At 30.2% G+C, this 12,522-nt stretch overlaps 1 protein-coding gene across 1 annotated transcript; it reads right to left on the bottom strand.

Moving 5' to 3' along the window:
* Window positions 1-6,791: 6,791 nt before the first annotated feature.
* On the bottom strand, window positions 6,792-10,384 carry LOC137811915 (heat shock 70 kDa protein, mitochondrial). The gene is made up of 6 exons (XM_068613775.1): window positions 10,137-10,384; window positions 9,397-9,461; window positions 9,213-9,291; window positions 8,566-9,132; window positions 7,857-8,477; window positions 6,792-7,597 (listed from the first exon to the last, which is right to left on the bottom strand). The coding sequence occupies exons 1-6, from the start codon at window positions 10,212-10,214 to the stop codon at window positions 6,974-6,976; spliced, it is 2,034 nt and encodes a 677-aa protein (XP_068469876.1). The 5' UTR covers window positions 10,215-10,384; the 3' UTR covers window positions 6,792-6,973.
* Between the last annotated feature and the right edge of the window lie 2,138 nt (window positions 10,385-12,522).

The raw sequence follows: 12,522 nt of genomic DNA, 5'->3' as shown, positions 1-12,522 counted from the left end.
ATGGAAAATATATTATATTTATTTCTAATGTGAAGTGAACTCCTATGAATCTACATATCAATTTTCAATGAGTTTACATATACACTCTCCAATATGATAATCTTGATTTAGAGATAATATATCAGCAAAAATATAGTTATCTTTTTATAAGATTCTAGTTTTCTAATAAAAATGTACACTTTTTTCTACTTTTAATAAAATAACACTTATTTTTCCTTTTTTTATTTGAGAAAAAAAATCAATTAGTTCATTGAATATTGAAAGCGCTAATTAACATTAGCCTAGTAATTGAAAAAATAAAATAAATCTGAGTTAGTTCCTAATACATAAAAGTGCAATAATTACATACTTTGCATGTAAAAAGTTGAATTATTTTGTCTACTATGAAATTTTTAAAGTTCAACTTTCCTCTAAATCATAATCATTTTGTTATTAAACGGTATATTTATATATATATTAGCATTTTTACATATTAAGGCACCAAATTAACCACATATTTCACATTCCAGAACTTATTTTACCATTATACATTTATTTAATAATGACTAAAACGTTACTCAAAATTGGGTAAAAAAACTTACACCGTAAAATTACTCAAATATTTTTCGTGGCAAGAGACTATGGAAGATTTAAGAGGAGTTCACATGTGCTGGATATTTCTTATGTTCTGGAGTTAGCAAGATTTGAGAGATATTTGCATGAGATATATAAACCAATTATAATTCAAGAAGAAATTATTTGGTTCATAAGTTTATGGAGATTTGATCTGGGTATAGAAATAAATAAAAATATGCCAAAATCATCATCTGTAGGAGAGAAAATAAAGTTAATGGTAGTGGTGCTCCAAGCACTTGAATTAAACTAAACACGTGAGAACTGAATAAAACTTAGAAAATAGTACATTTAAATTAGATTGAACTGGAAAATAATTTGTGTTATCTAAACCAAACTGTTATTTAGTTCAATGAACTATATTTTACAAGTTCAAATTGAATTATTACTAACATATATCTTTTTTCCATATTTGGTGCTTTTTTATTAGTCAAATTTTGATGCTTTAATGTTGTGTAATACTTATTTTTCTATTATAGACCTAGAAACATCATTGTGCAATCCTACAAGTTGCAAATTTTATTCTATTGGCTTTTCCTTTATCATGTCTTTCTTTCTTGTGCTTATTTTTCAAATCTTGTTTACAGTGTTATAAGAGAATATTGAAGAACAAGATTTAAGACTCAATAAGCATTCACATTCATTCTATATTATGAAAAACTTGGTAAACAACTCACTCTTTATGCTTTCTCATTCTCAGTTATTAGGTGCATTAGATTGTGTTATAAAATAGTTAGATTCTATTGAACTAGTTCTAAAATAGTTGTTAAAGTTGAGTTTTAAATTAGATGTAGTTTTTTTTATACAATATTTTAAATAAATTTTACGAATGATCTAGTTTCTTACATTAGAGTTATGTGGAGTGTGTGCATGAGACAGACACACATGGGAACAAAAGTGTAGCAATCAATCATTTATTGGCAAGATAATTTTGGAACCCAACTCTCCTTATCCAACTAATGCCACAATCAATCTCGTTTGGTTTTTCTATACTTATGTTTATCAACAATATAATTAAATGATTCATAGTGAATCATGTAATTGAAACCTGCGAAATCAATTAGCTTCATTTTTTCTTCTTCTTATTGTTTATTTAAAGGAAAATAACTTTTGTTACGCTTTTCTATTTTCTATATCATGTTACTTTACTTTTTAAAAAAAATATCATGTTCATCTTCAAAGTTGTTAAATGTTATCACTTTCATTTATTTTTATCACAAAAATAATTTATACCGAGAATTAGGGGAAACAATAAGTCACACGGTGTAACTATTTTCTTCTAATTAACATCCATGGATATTCTACATATCTTTTTTCAGGAAGATTATATAATAAATTTACATAATAAAATATTAGTATAAACAAATTTAGTCTTTTTAAGAAATAAATTTAAATAGCTTTCACCACAAAATATAAATATTAAAATAATTAGAAACAATTTTAATTTTATAAATATAAACAAAAATTATAAAAATATAAATTCAAATTTTAAATAATTCTTTATTGATTAACATTTTTTTTAATAAAAATCATGTTAGGCCATGTGTCATCACGTGAAAAATAGTATAAAATTAGAAAAAGAAAGAAAACAAAAACATGTGAGACTAGATAAAAACAAAAAATAAAAAAACTCCCGAAAATAGTCTATACAATTACATTGAAAGTTTAAATTAAAAAAAATTAATAAATAAAAACAAGAATGCAAACAAAAAAAATCTTATCCAATACATAATTCTCAAAGATAATATAGATAAACAATGAATCCCAAAATTTTATTTTAGCAACGTTAATAAAATCCTACAGTTAGATATTATTAATATTAATATTAAAAATATTAATAAAATAATAATAATATTTAATAATGTTTATGGTTGAAGGTTCTTTCTAAATATCATGATACATACATTTATCTCATTAAAAAATAATAATTAAAATATTTATATGTATTAACTATTAGTATTTATTATAAAATTTGATCCATGGTGTGAGGATACCACTTCTTGAGACCCTACAAGAGATCCTATCCTATGGGTCTGAATGCAGACAAAGTTAAGTGATGTGATGGATCCATCTTCCATCCAAAATATCATTAATTTTACACTGTCATTCTCTCAACAACATTAATATGAATTTCACCAAAATAATCACCTTAATTTATTTTAATTCAAATAAAACTTTAAAAATATTGAAATTATATTAATAATGACCAAAAGCTAAAACTAAAAAGCATGAGTAACGTGGGGCGCAATCTATTTTGGAAAAGTGCAGTTCTTATATTTTAGAGTTTTTAAAGCAAGATACTAGTGGACCACTTACCTAACCACTCTCAAGTTATATATATATATATATAAAATAGATATATACTCATTAAATGTATCTTAAGAATTGTTTACCCATCTATTTAGATTATATTTAAGGTTGTTCTCATTTGGGGATGAGGCGTAAAGAACTATTGAGATGACTCGTTTGTTGGTCGTGCTACACTTTAACATTCTTTCTTGCTCGTTTCTCATCTTTCTTTTCTAGTTTCAGCTCTCGGTCGTCTCATGAGCATCGAATGGGGGTGCCTAAAGAAGACACTCCGACGCTCAAGTCAACAAAGGGGCTTGACACTTGGTAACTAGAGTTTTGTAGACAATGACGTACCTGATTTCTTGGAATGTGTGCTATTTATATAACTATCATGGACCCCACCTTGTTGGGCTGGATTAGGAAATTAATCTGTGATTAGGGTTGCATTACCTAGCTCCTAATCATGGGTCAGCCTTGCTAGTCTTGCTTGAGCGTAATTGGATTCATGATGTCGATTAGCCTTATAGATAAAGGTCGTAGGGCCTTCGATCGATCCAGTGACAGGGTCCGAGACGTGCTATCAATCGTACGGACAAAAATAAAAATAAAATTTGAACAAATTAACGAAAGTCAAATACGATCATAAGTTATTGTTAAGATGTTCTTAATTTTTTAACTTTGATTATAACTTTCATTTGAAATTATGTCCACTTATGACTTATTTGGATTAAGAAGTTAATTTAAGAAAAAAAATATGAAAAAATTAATATTATTTAAATAAGATAAATAAAGTGAAAAATAAAAAAATAAATAGATAATTCACTTCATTATAAGAATAAGCTCCAACTTCAATGCTGATGGATTTCTTCTACAACAACAAAATGATATGATAAATCTAACAATAATAATTAAAAATAAACTTTGATATTAATTTAAGTTTAATTTAATTTAGAAAAAAAATGTAAAATGGAGTTTAGTTATATTACGACAATCATTAAGAAAATTGGCAATTAAAGGTTTGAAATGGACACAAGTGCACATTTCTAAAATAAAACTTATTTTACCATTGACATAGTTAGCAAGTAAAAACAGTAAAACAATGTAAACCACACATTTGTTTTAATTAATAGATGAATTGTGGATGAATGGAGGTTACTTTATAAGGATGATTGAAGAAGAATGCTATTCTAAATTCTCAGCTCTCATTACAGAATATGAATTTTCACCAATGACAAAAGGACAAAAAGCAAAACAGAATAACTGGAAAAGGCTAAGTAGAAAACACAAGCACTTGTTTTGGGAGCATTAAAAAGCAAAGGAACAAAAACTGAGTGGTGTGAATGGTGAATAATTTTTTGACAACAACAATACAAAATAAATGATGTTGATTCTAAATGAATTTCATTAACTTGAAATCAAATAAGACTTTTTTTAAAGGTTAGTTTAGAAAGTTTTGATTCTTCCCTCAACTTTTCAAATATATCGGGAATCCTCAATGTTTCATATTAACATCTCATAATACTTTTTTTGAAGGTTATTCTGTTCTTGAAATTTGAAGTTTAAAGCTTTCAAAAATGGTTTCTCAAAGTTTGTGTTTACCACTAATGGGTCATTAATAAAAATTCTCTCTGCCAAATAAACCATGTTGAAATATGCAATTTTAGAAATAGGTTAGTGACGATAAAGGTATCTTTCTCCATTGAAATTGTCAAAACGAATTAATCATAATGAGACAAAAGTAGCTTCTAAGAAAAGCAATAAATTAGACAAATAAATACATGTGTAAACAGGAAATCAATAATGTGATGCTGAGGTCTATATCATTCAAAATTTCTACGCACTCACAAAGCATCAAAATATACTTTTATATATATAGAAGGAAATAATTTAAGTTTTTCATAGAGTTTTTTTTAAGAAAAAAAATAAAAATTAACTTCTTTTGGATATCCCACCTCAACTAGAGATTAAGACATTTCATTGTATATAAATGGGTGCAAACCTCATGAGCTGGTTTATATGGGGTTGAGATAGGCTTAAAATTTACTTCGTAATATGGTATTAAAGTTATTTTAAGCCTATCTTAATGAGTGTTATCCCACGCACGAATTCTCACTTTCAGCGTGAGAGATGTGTTGGAGATCACATTCTCTAAAGTCAAGCTTTAGAAGCTTGTTTCTATGCAGAGTTTTTTTTTTTCAATTTATAAACATAATATATATTAGATAGATCTTCAAACGTAGGGATTATTTTACAAACACTTATTCTTCTTCAATAAAACTATTTAAGAAGACACTTTTTTAAGATTCATATGATACAAGCTAACATTTTTAGGAGAAACAAAGGTACGAAGTATTTTAATAACTTTTAATGTTGTTACTGGTTTTGTACTAAAGTTTATAACTTGTTATTGGTTATATAGCTTTAAACTATTATTCTAATTTTATTTCTTATTATTTTTCCTTTCGCTTGCTTTTATATACTCATTTCGTTCTTATCTTGTTCTTTTTTTTCTCTTGGTTGAGAAACTAAGTTCCAAACATCATTTCATATCACTAAAAAAATCATTAAATAAAAATTAATTTTAAAGATAAAAATTAATTAATTATTATATTAATTAAATTAGATATTTAGAAACTAAACAAATTATTAATATCTAAATTAGTTTTTATTATTAATAAATTAATTTGTGATGGATATCTAGTTACCTATCAATTATTTAGATTCTAAAGTTGGTAACCAAAATCTTGGTAGCTAATTATATACGAATTTAAAAAACATTTATCAATAGAAATTAATTTAGATACTAATAATTTTTTAGTTCTAAAATAATATTTAATTTAATAAATAGAGAAACTATTTTTTTTTAAATTTTAAAACTAATTTTTATTTTATCTAAAATTGATTTTTATTTAAGGATTTTATTTTACTGTCACCAATCATTGATAAAAGTTTTTTTATACTTCTAGGTTCTATTTATAATACAAATGCATAGGAAGCTTGCTATCTAAAGGGTGATCTTATTATTTCTCCTTCAACCTTGTCTCCAATGATCAACTCCTAAGAATGAAATGTCACACATCTTCAATCTCTCATTTATAGATGTTGCTTCAAAGCAATATTTCTTGTTAGAAGAACTTCATCTATCTGATGATTGGACTTTATTTGTATTTTCTTCATTCGTTCCTCCAATCTTCATATCTAAAAAATTAATTTTAAGAGTTTGATAACTTTAATACTTCTCTAAGAATATAATTGTTTAAAAATTATTATAAAACAAAATAAAGGTATTTAAAAATGATAAAATGCGACTTGCCAGTGTCGTAAATTTGGTGGGACAGATTGGTTTGTTTTTTTTTCAAATTAAAAAAAAATAGTTAAAAGTATAATTTTTTATTGTATTATTTTAAAGATATAAAATTTAAACTTTTAATAATTATAAATTAAATTTTTATTTTTCATTATGATAGAATAAATTAATATAAAAAGGCTAATAATTCTGTAAGTGTTTTTAGGTTCCGTTTTCCACCACCCTTAAAAGGGTCTTTATCATGATATTTAGAGCATTTCTCAAGACACGAATAAATTTACGAATCTTTTATCATTTTAGTGAGAAAGTAAAACTTCAACTAAAACTTTTCTTAAGGGCTATGGGAACATGCAACAAGTCCAGCATTTTGAAGGAGCAAAAGAGAACACAATTTTTGAACAGATTGGCAACCCCTTGCTGGTTACTCTAAATCAAGGTGTACTGGGGACGTGCAAAGGAAAGTGCGACCATGAAAAGGGAATAATTAAAGTGAGACGAGGGCGTTGGCAGTTTAACATGTGAATGCAAATCTCCAATCCAAGAGCAAAACATTAACAATAGAAAATCACAACAGAACTAATTTTGTGCAAAAAATTCGATATCGTTATTCAAGCAGCCGTCTTCGGACTCCAACAAAAGTGCTACAAATCAAGAGCCTTCTAGAAAAAAATGGCTTTCAACATTAGATACAAAGTAACCTTGTATTCTTGAAATTATGTGATGATTAATGGGAGGAAACAATAGTAACCATGCCTAAATATCTCACTTCTTGACTTCTTCATACTCCGCCTCGGGAGCCTGGTCACCACCCTGAGAACCTCCAGTGGAGGAATCACCACTAGAACCACCTGACATGTGCTGTCCAATCTTGGAGACAGCTTTGTTCGCTGCATCAAGCTTTTCCTTAATTACATCAGCATTCTCCCCTGCCATCGCAGTTCTCAAATCTGATACTGCATCTTCAATCTCTTTGGCCACTTCACTGGGAATCTTCTCTCTGTAATCACCTAAACTCTTCTCAATGCCGTAGATGGTTGTATCTGCACTGTTTCTAATGTCAATGAGAGCCTTTCTTTCTTGGTCTCTTTGAGCATGCAACTCTGCTTCTCTGACCATCTTATCGATCTCATCTTCTGAGAGTCCTCCGGATGATCGGATGGTGATTTGCTGTTCTTTCCCAGTGGATTTGTCTTTGGCAGAGACAGTAACAATCCCGTTGGCGTCTATATCAAATGTGACTTCAATCTGAGGGATACCTCTTGGGGATGGAGGAATGCCAACAAGCTCAAATTCTCCAAGCATTTTGTTGTCTGTAGCCATTTCTCGCTCACCTTGTAGAACCTTGATACCAACCTGAGTCTGATTGTCAGCTGCTGTTGAAAACACCTGAAACAATAATAACATACGTAAGAAGTAGACTCTACCTAATAGCAAAAAGTATATTTAACAAAATCAAATGGCTAAACATCTAAAATTACTAAACTGGGTAAAATAAGTGCAGTATCTAAGCTCTTTAATTTGCAAGAATTTATTTAAGCCCTTTAATTAAGCATATAATTGCACAATTTCAATGTTACATTCGAAAGACTGACCAAGGGAACTGGAAAGTAGAAAACAGTGGTCTAAGACAATCTTTAAGGATTACCTGGCTTTTTTTTGTAGGAATTGTGGTGTTCCGGTTGATCAACCTGGTAAATATACCACCCAAAGTCTCGATACCCAGAGAAAGTGGAGTGACATCGAGGAGTAATAGCTCTTTAACATCTCCGCGTAAGATACCACCTTGAATAGCTGCTCCCATGGCAACTGCCTCATCAGGATTTACTCCTTTGCTAGGACTCTTTCCAAAGATCTCTGAAACCACCTCCTGGACTTTAGGCACTCGGGTCATCCCTCCAACAAGGAGAACCTCATCAACATCCTTGATAGATATGTTAGCATCCTTCAAGCAACTTTTACACGGTGCCTTTGTCCTTTCAATCAAGTGGTTTACTAAAGCCTCAAACTTGGATCTTGTCAATGTGATATTCAGATGCTTTGCACCAGATGCATCAGCAGTGATGAAAGGAAGATTGATTTCTGTTTGAGATGTTGAAGATAGTTCTATTTTTGCTTTCTCAGCAGCTTCCCGAAGCCTCTGCAAGGCAAGCTTATCCTTTGAAAGGTCAATACTCTCAGATCTTTTGAATTCGTTCACTAGAAAGTCCAATAAAGCATTATCAAAATCCTCTCCTCCCAAGAAAGTATCACCATTTGTTGCTTTCACCTGGACACAAAAATGTGATCAGTAAAAATTTTCTAAAATTATTCCTAATGACAGGTTAAGAAAGGCACAGAAGAACAAGTTTTAATACCTCAAAAACACCACTAGAAATCTCTAAGATGGACACATCAAAAGTTCCACCTCCAAGATCAAAAACTGCAATGAGACCCTCCTTGTTGTTCATCCCATATGAAAGTGCAGCAGCAGTGGGCTCATTGATGATTCTCTGAACATCAAGACCAGCAATTTTGCCAGCATCTTTTGTTGCCTGCCTTTGTGCATCATTGAAGTAAGCTGGTACAGTAATTACAGCTTTTGAAACTGACTTTCCAAGATATGATTCAGCAGTTTCCTTCATCTTGGTGAGAACAAAAGCACCAATTTGGCTGGGAGAGTACTGCTCCCCATTGGCTTCAACCCAAGCATCTCCATTGGGTGCCTTAACAATCTTGAATGGTACCATCTTCATCTCCTTCTGAGTTTGAGGATCATCAAACCGCCTACCGATCATTCGCTTGGTTCCAAAAAGTGTGTTTGTAGGATTAGTCACAGCCTGACGCTTGGCAGGTGTACCAACAAGAAGTTCCGCTTTCTGGTTAAAGGCAACCACTGATGGTGTTGTTCGAGCTCCTTCAGAATTTTCAATGACTTTAGGATTCTGAAAATGACATAACTGTTAGTCAGCACAGACATTACCACTGAAAACATGTCCAAACAAATTAAGAGAGAGAATCTTACCTTTCCCTCCATAACAGAAACGCATGAATTGGTAGTACCAAGATCAATTCCAATAACATCATTACCAGCAGGCTTTGAACTGCGTGAGGATGAAGTTTTACAATGAATAAATTTGAGACTAGAAGTACAATATCTATCTCTTTATATAAGTATGAAAACTAAAAAACAGAACTGCAAACTGCACCTGAATGGTCGGGACAAACTAGCCCACTTGTGACCTACATATGATGTCCTTGTGCCGCTCGTGAACTACACAACCATACGAAAGAAATTAAGATTACCTTCGGAATAATGTTCACCATGAGATCAACACAAGTTCAACCATCATTATTCTACAAATGACGCCATGATTTCAACTAGTGTTCATAAGTTCATGTACTTTGTAGGTCCCGAATATATACGCAGTTCTAAATTTGTCAATTATGGATTAAAAAATATAGATACAACAAAGCAACAGCATCCATAAGTGATTGAGTAACAATGAAGTCAGCTGCACAGAAAAACACAGAAAATCTAGCAAAATTTCGAGCCTATACATAAGCCATTAATCTCAAAGTAATAATTGCTTCTATGATCTATAGAAATTGTGTATCACGTAAGTCCGGTTCTCAAACCTTTCTAAAATCGTTAATTTCCAAGATCCAGCAGTACGTAATATTAAAAAAGCTAAATCTTCATATATATTTTTATTTCACACAAGCGGAATATAAGGAACCTCGTCTAAGAGATCTTAAGGATCAATCAGGAAAAAATATGTACACAAGAAAAGTTACAGATTCTAAGCAGCTAAGTGAAGAATAAAATGAGCCAATAACTGATTTGCTACATAACACAATTCAGCACACATCAAAGAAAAATGAGAACTGAAATTAATCGCGTAGAAAGAGTGAACTTGGAGATGCAAAAAAGGCAGCGGCTATGTACCGATCGAAAGGCGGAGAAAGAGGAAGTATGAAATTCTCGGCGGCGGAGAGAACGGAGCAAGGCGGTGGCGGCGGCCATGGCAAATTGGAAATAGTGAAACAAAGGGTGTGGAATTGGGCGATAGAGAGGGGAGGGTTTGGGTTGCTTTGGTTTGGTTTGGCTTTAAATTAGGGTTTAGGGTTTTGTGCTGACGAAAGTAGTGGTCATGAATACAGGTTGAAATGAGCGTATACGTATACATTTCGTGTACTTCAAGATACACAAAAGTGAAATTTTTTTATTTTTTATTTTTTATATATATACAAAAGTAATTTTTAGACAACGACCCAAAACCAAAACAAAAACTATGCATGTGAATATAAATTTAGGCAACTAACCCAACACATATTCGTAATTTATTTTCTCAATTTTTAATTATTAATTAAAGTCTATTACTTAATATTTATAAAATTAGGAGTAAGTTCATTTCTTAATTTAAATTTCAAATACAACTAAAAAATATGTTGCTCGCTTGTATTTGTTAAATTTTAAAAAGTTTCATCACGGTATACCCTTGTTTATTAATTTTAAACAATATTTCATAAAAAATACTGTAATTTATTTTTATGTTATGTATGTTCACAAATTTGTCCGAAATGTTTCCAAGAAATTGTATGTAGAAATATATTTTTATTATTTTTTTATTGATATATTTTTAAATATTAATTTTTATTTTATGTAGTATAAACCCTGATACCACATAGACACGAAGATATGTATAATCTCTAAAATGTAGGAACGAGAACACAAATCTATATATTATATAATTATGAATTATTGATAATAAATATTTATGTACATAAGCATGTTTAGGTTTTTTTTGAAAGAAAAAGATGTTTCTCAATTATTTCTATAATCATAATAAAATTTTATACAATAAATTTGAGTTTTTAGAAAATTAATATTTTTTTAAAATTGTATTAGAATCGTGTTAGAATTGTCAGAAATCCAACAAATATTTTTTGAATGAGACATTTCACCGATACGTGTTCTACAAAAAATGAGAAGTAAGAAAGATCAGTCGAACCCAACTCCAAATATGAAAAGCATTAGAACATTAAAAAAATAAATGTTGAATAGGCTCCTCATGTTTTTCACAAAGCATACACATAGACCATATATGCAAACCTTTATTATGAATATGTTGATTTGTAGGAAGTCACCAATGAAAAACTTTTCAGAGTACTAGAGTTTTGGAAGACAAAATAGATGAAGACCAAATGAATTTACCCCAATCACAGGGAACTCCTGGTTCCAAGAAAAAAGTCCTAGCCGATTTAAAAGAGAAATAACCATACTCATCTAGAATCCAATTAGGAATATCTTATTCCTCCCTAACCATGATATGATTAAAAAAGTGAGGCATCTGCTGTAAAGATAAGAGAATATTTCAATCACAACCTGTCCAAAACTGAGAGACTGAATCCGAAATGCTAGCACCAGCAGATAACTCTACAATATTTGCTAAAGAAGTAGTAGAACATCATTTATCATTCCATAAATTAATAGAAGAACTTGTACCAATCGTCCAAGAAGTATAATCAAGTATATTAAAATAAAACTGCTTAATTTTAGGCCAAAGAGAAGAGGATCTATAAACCATTCTAAACTCGTATTTTGATTTAAAAACCATGACTTTCAAGAACAAAGACCAAGGCATGTTGCTATAACCAAAATTTCAAGCAAGCTTAAGAAGATATACATTATTTTCATGACGAAGATTAATAATCTTCAAACCTCCATTCTCAAGAGGAGAACAAATTGTATCCCAATTCACAGTGACTATGTCTTTTTTCAGAATATCACCAGTCCAAATAAAATTTTGACACCATTGCTCAACTTGGTTAAGAAGTGATAGGCCATTTATACATATTAAAGCTATAAGCTAGAAATCTAGTAATCATCGTATTGACCAACTAAATTTGACTCATTATGCTAAGAGATTTACCTTTCCAAGATGCTAGCTTCAATTTGATTTTATCAGTCAAAGGTTGAAGAAATCGACACTTTGGAGCACCAACAAGATAAACACTCCTAAATAATTGAAAGGCAAACAACCATGACGACAAGAAATAATACGTTGAATTTTGGTGACAAATTTGATAGAATTATCCATGGTGAAAAAACTACTTTTAGAGTTATTAACATATTGACCAGAAAAATCATCATATGTTTTAAGAAAAATAATCAAATTTCCAAGAGACTTAATATCCCCATACACGAAACAAATATCTCATCAGCATATAAAATATGAGAGGGAATGAGATAACCTTGCGGACTAGCCATATGTAAATTTTTTCTATCATTCACAAGCTTAGAGATACCTTTACTAAGAACTTCCTCTACA

Source organism: Phaseolus vulgaris, chromosome 2 (assembly GCF_051622355.1).
Source record: "Phaseolus vulgaris cultivar YP4 chromosome 2, ASM5162235v1, whole genome shotgun sequence".
In the NCBI taxonomy this organism is placed as follows: Eukaryota; Viridiplantae; Streptophyta; class Magnoliopsida; order Fabales; family Fabaceae; genus Phaseolus; species Phaseolus vulgaris.
The sequence above is the reverse complement of the archived record's forward strand: the minus strand, read 5'-3'. Positions and strand labels throughout refer to the sequence as shown.

Bases quoted from the DNA above. Each gene is read 5' to 3' on its own strand.
- LOC137811915 (XM_068613775.1), bottom strand. From the start codon at position 10,214: ATGGCCGCCGCCACCGCCTTGCTCCGTTCTCTCCGCCGCCGAGAATTT. The intron at 9,462-10,136 runs GTACATAGCCGC...ATGGTTGTGTAG, and splicing joins CTTTCTCCGCCTTTCGATCG to TTCACGAGCGGCACAAGGAC. The intron at 9,133-9,212 runs GTAAGATTCTCT...TGTCATTTTCAG, and splicing joins TTTCTGTTATGGAGGGAAAG to AATCCTAAAGTCATTGAAAA.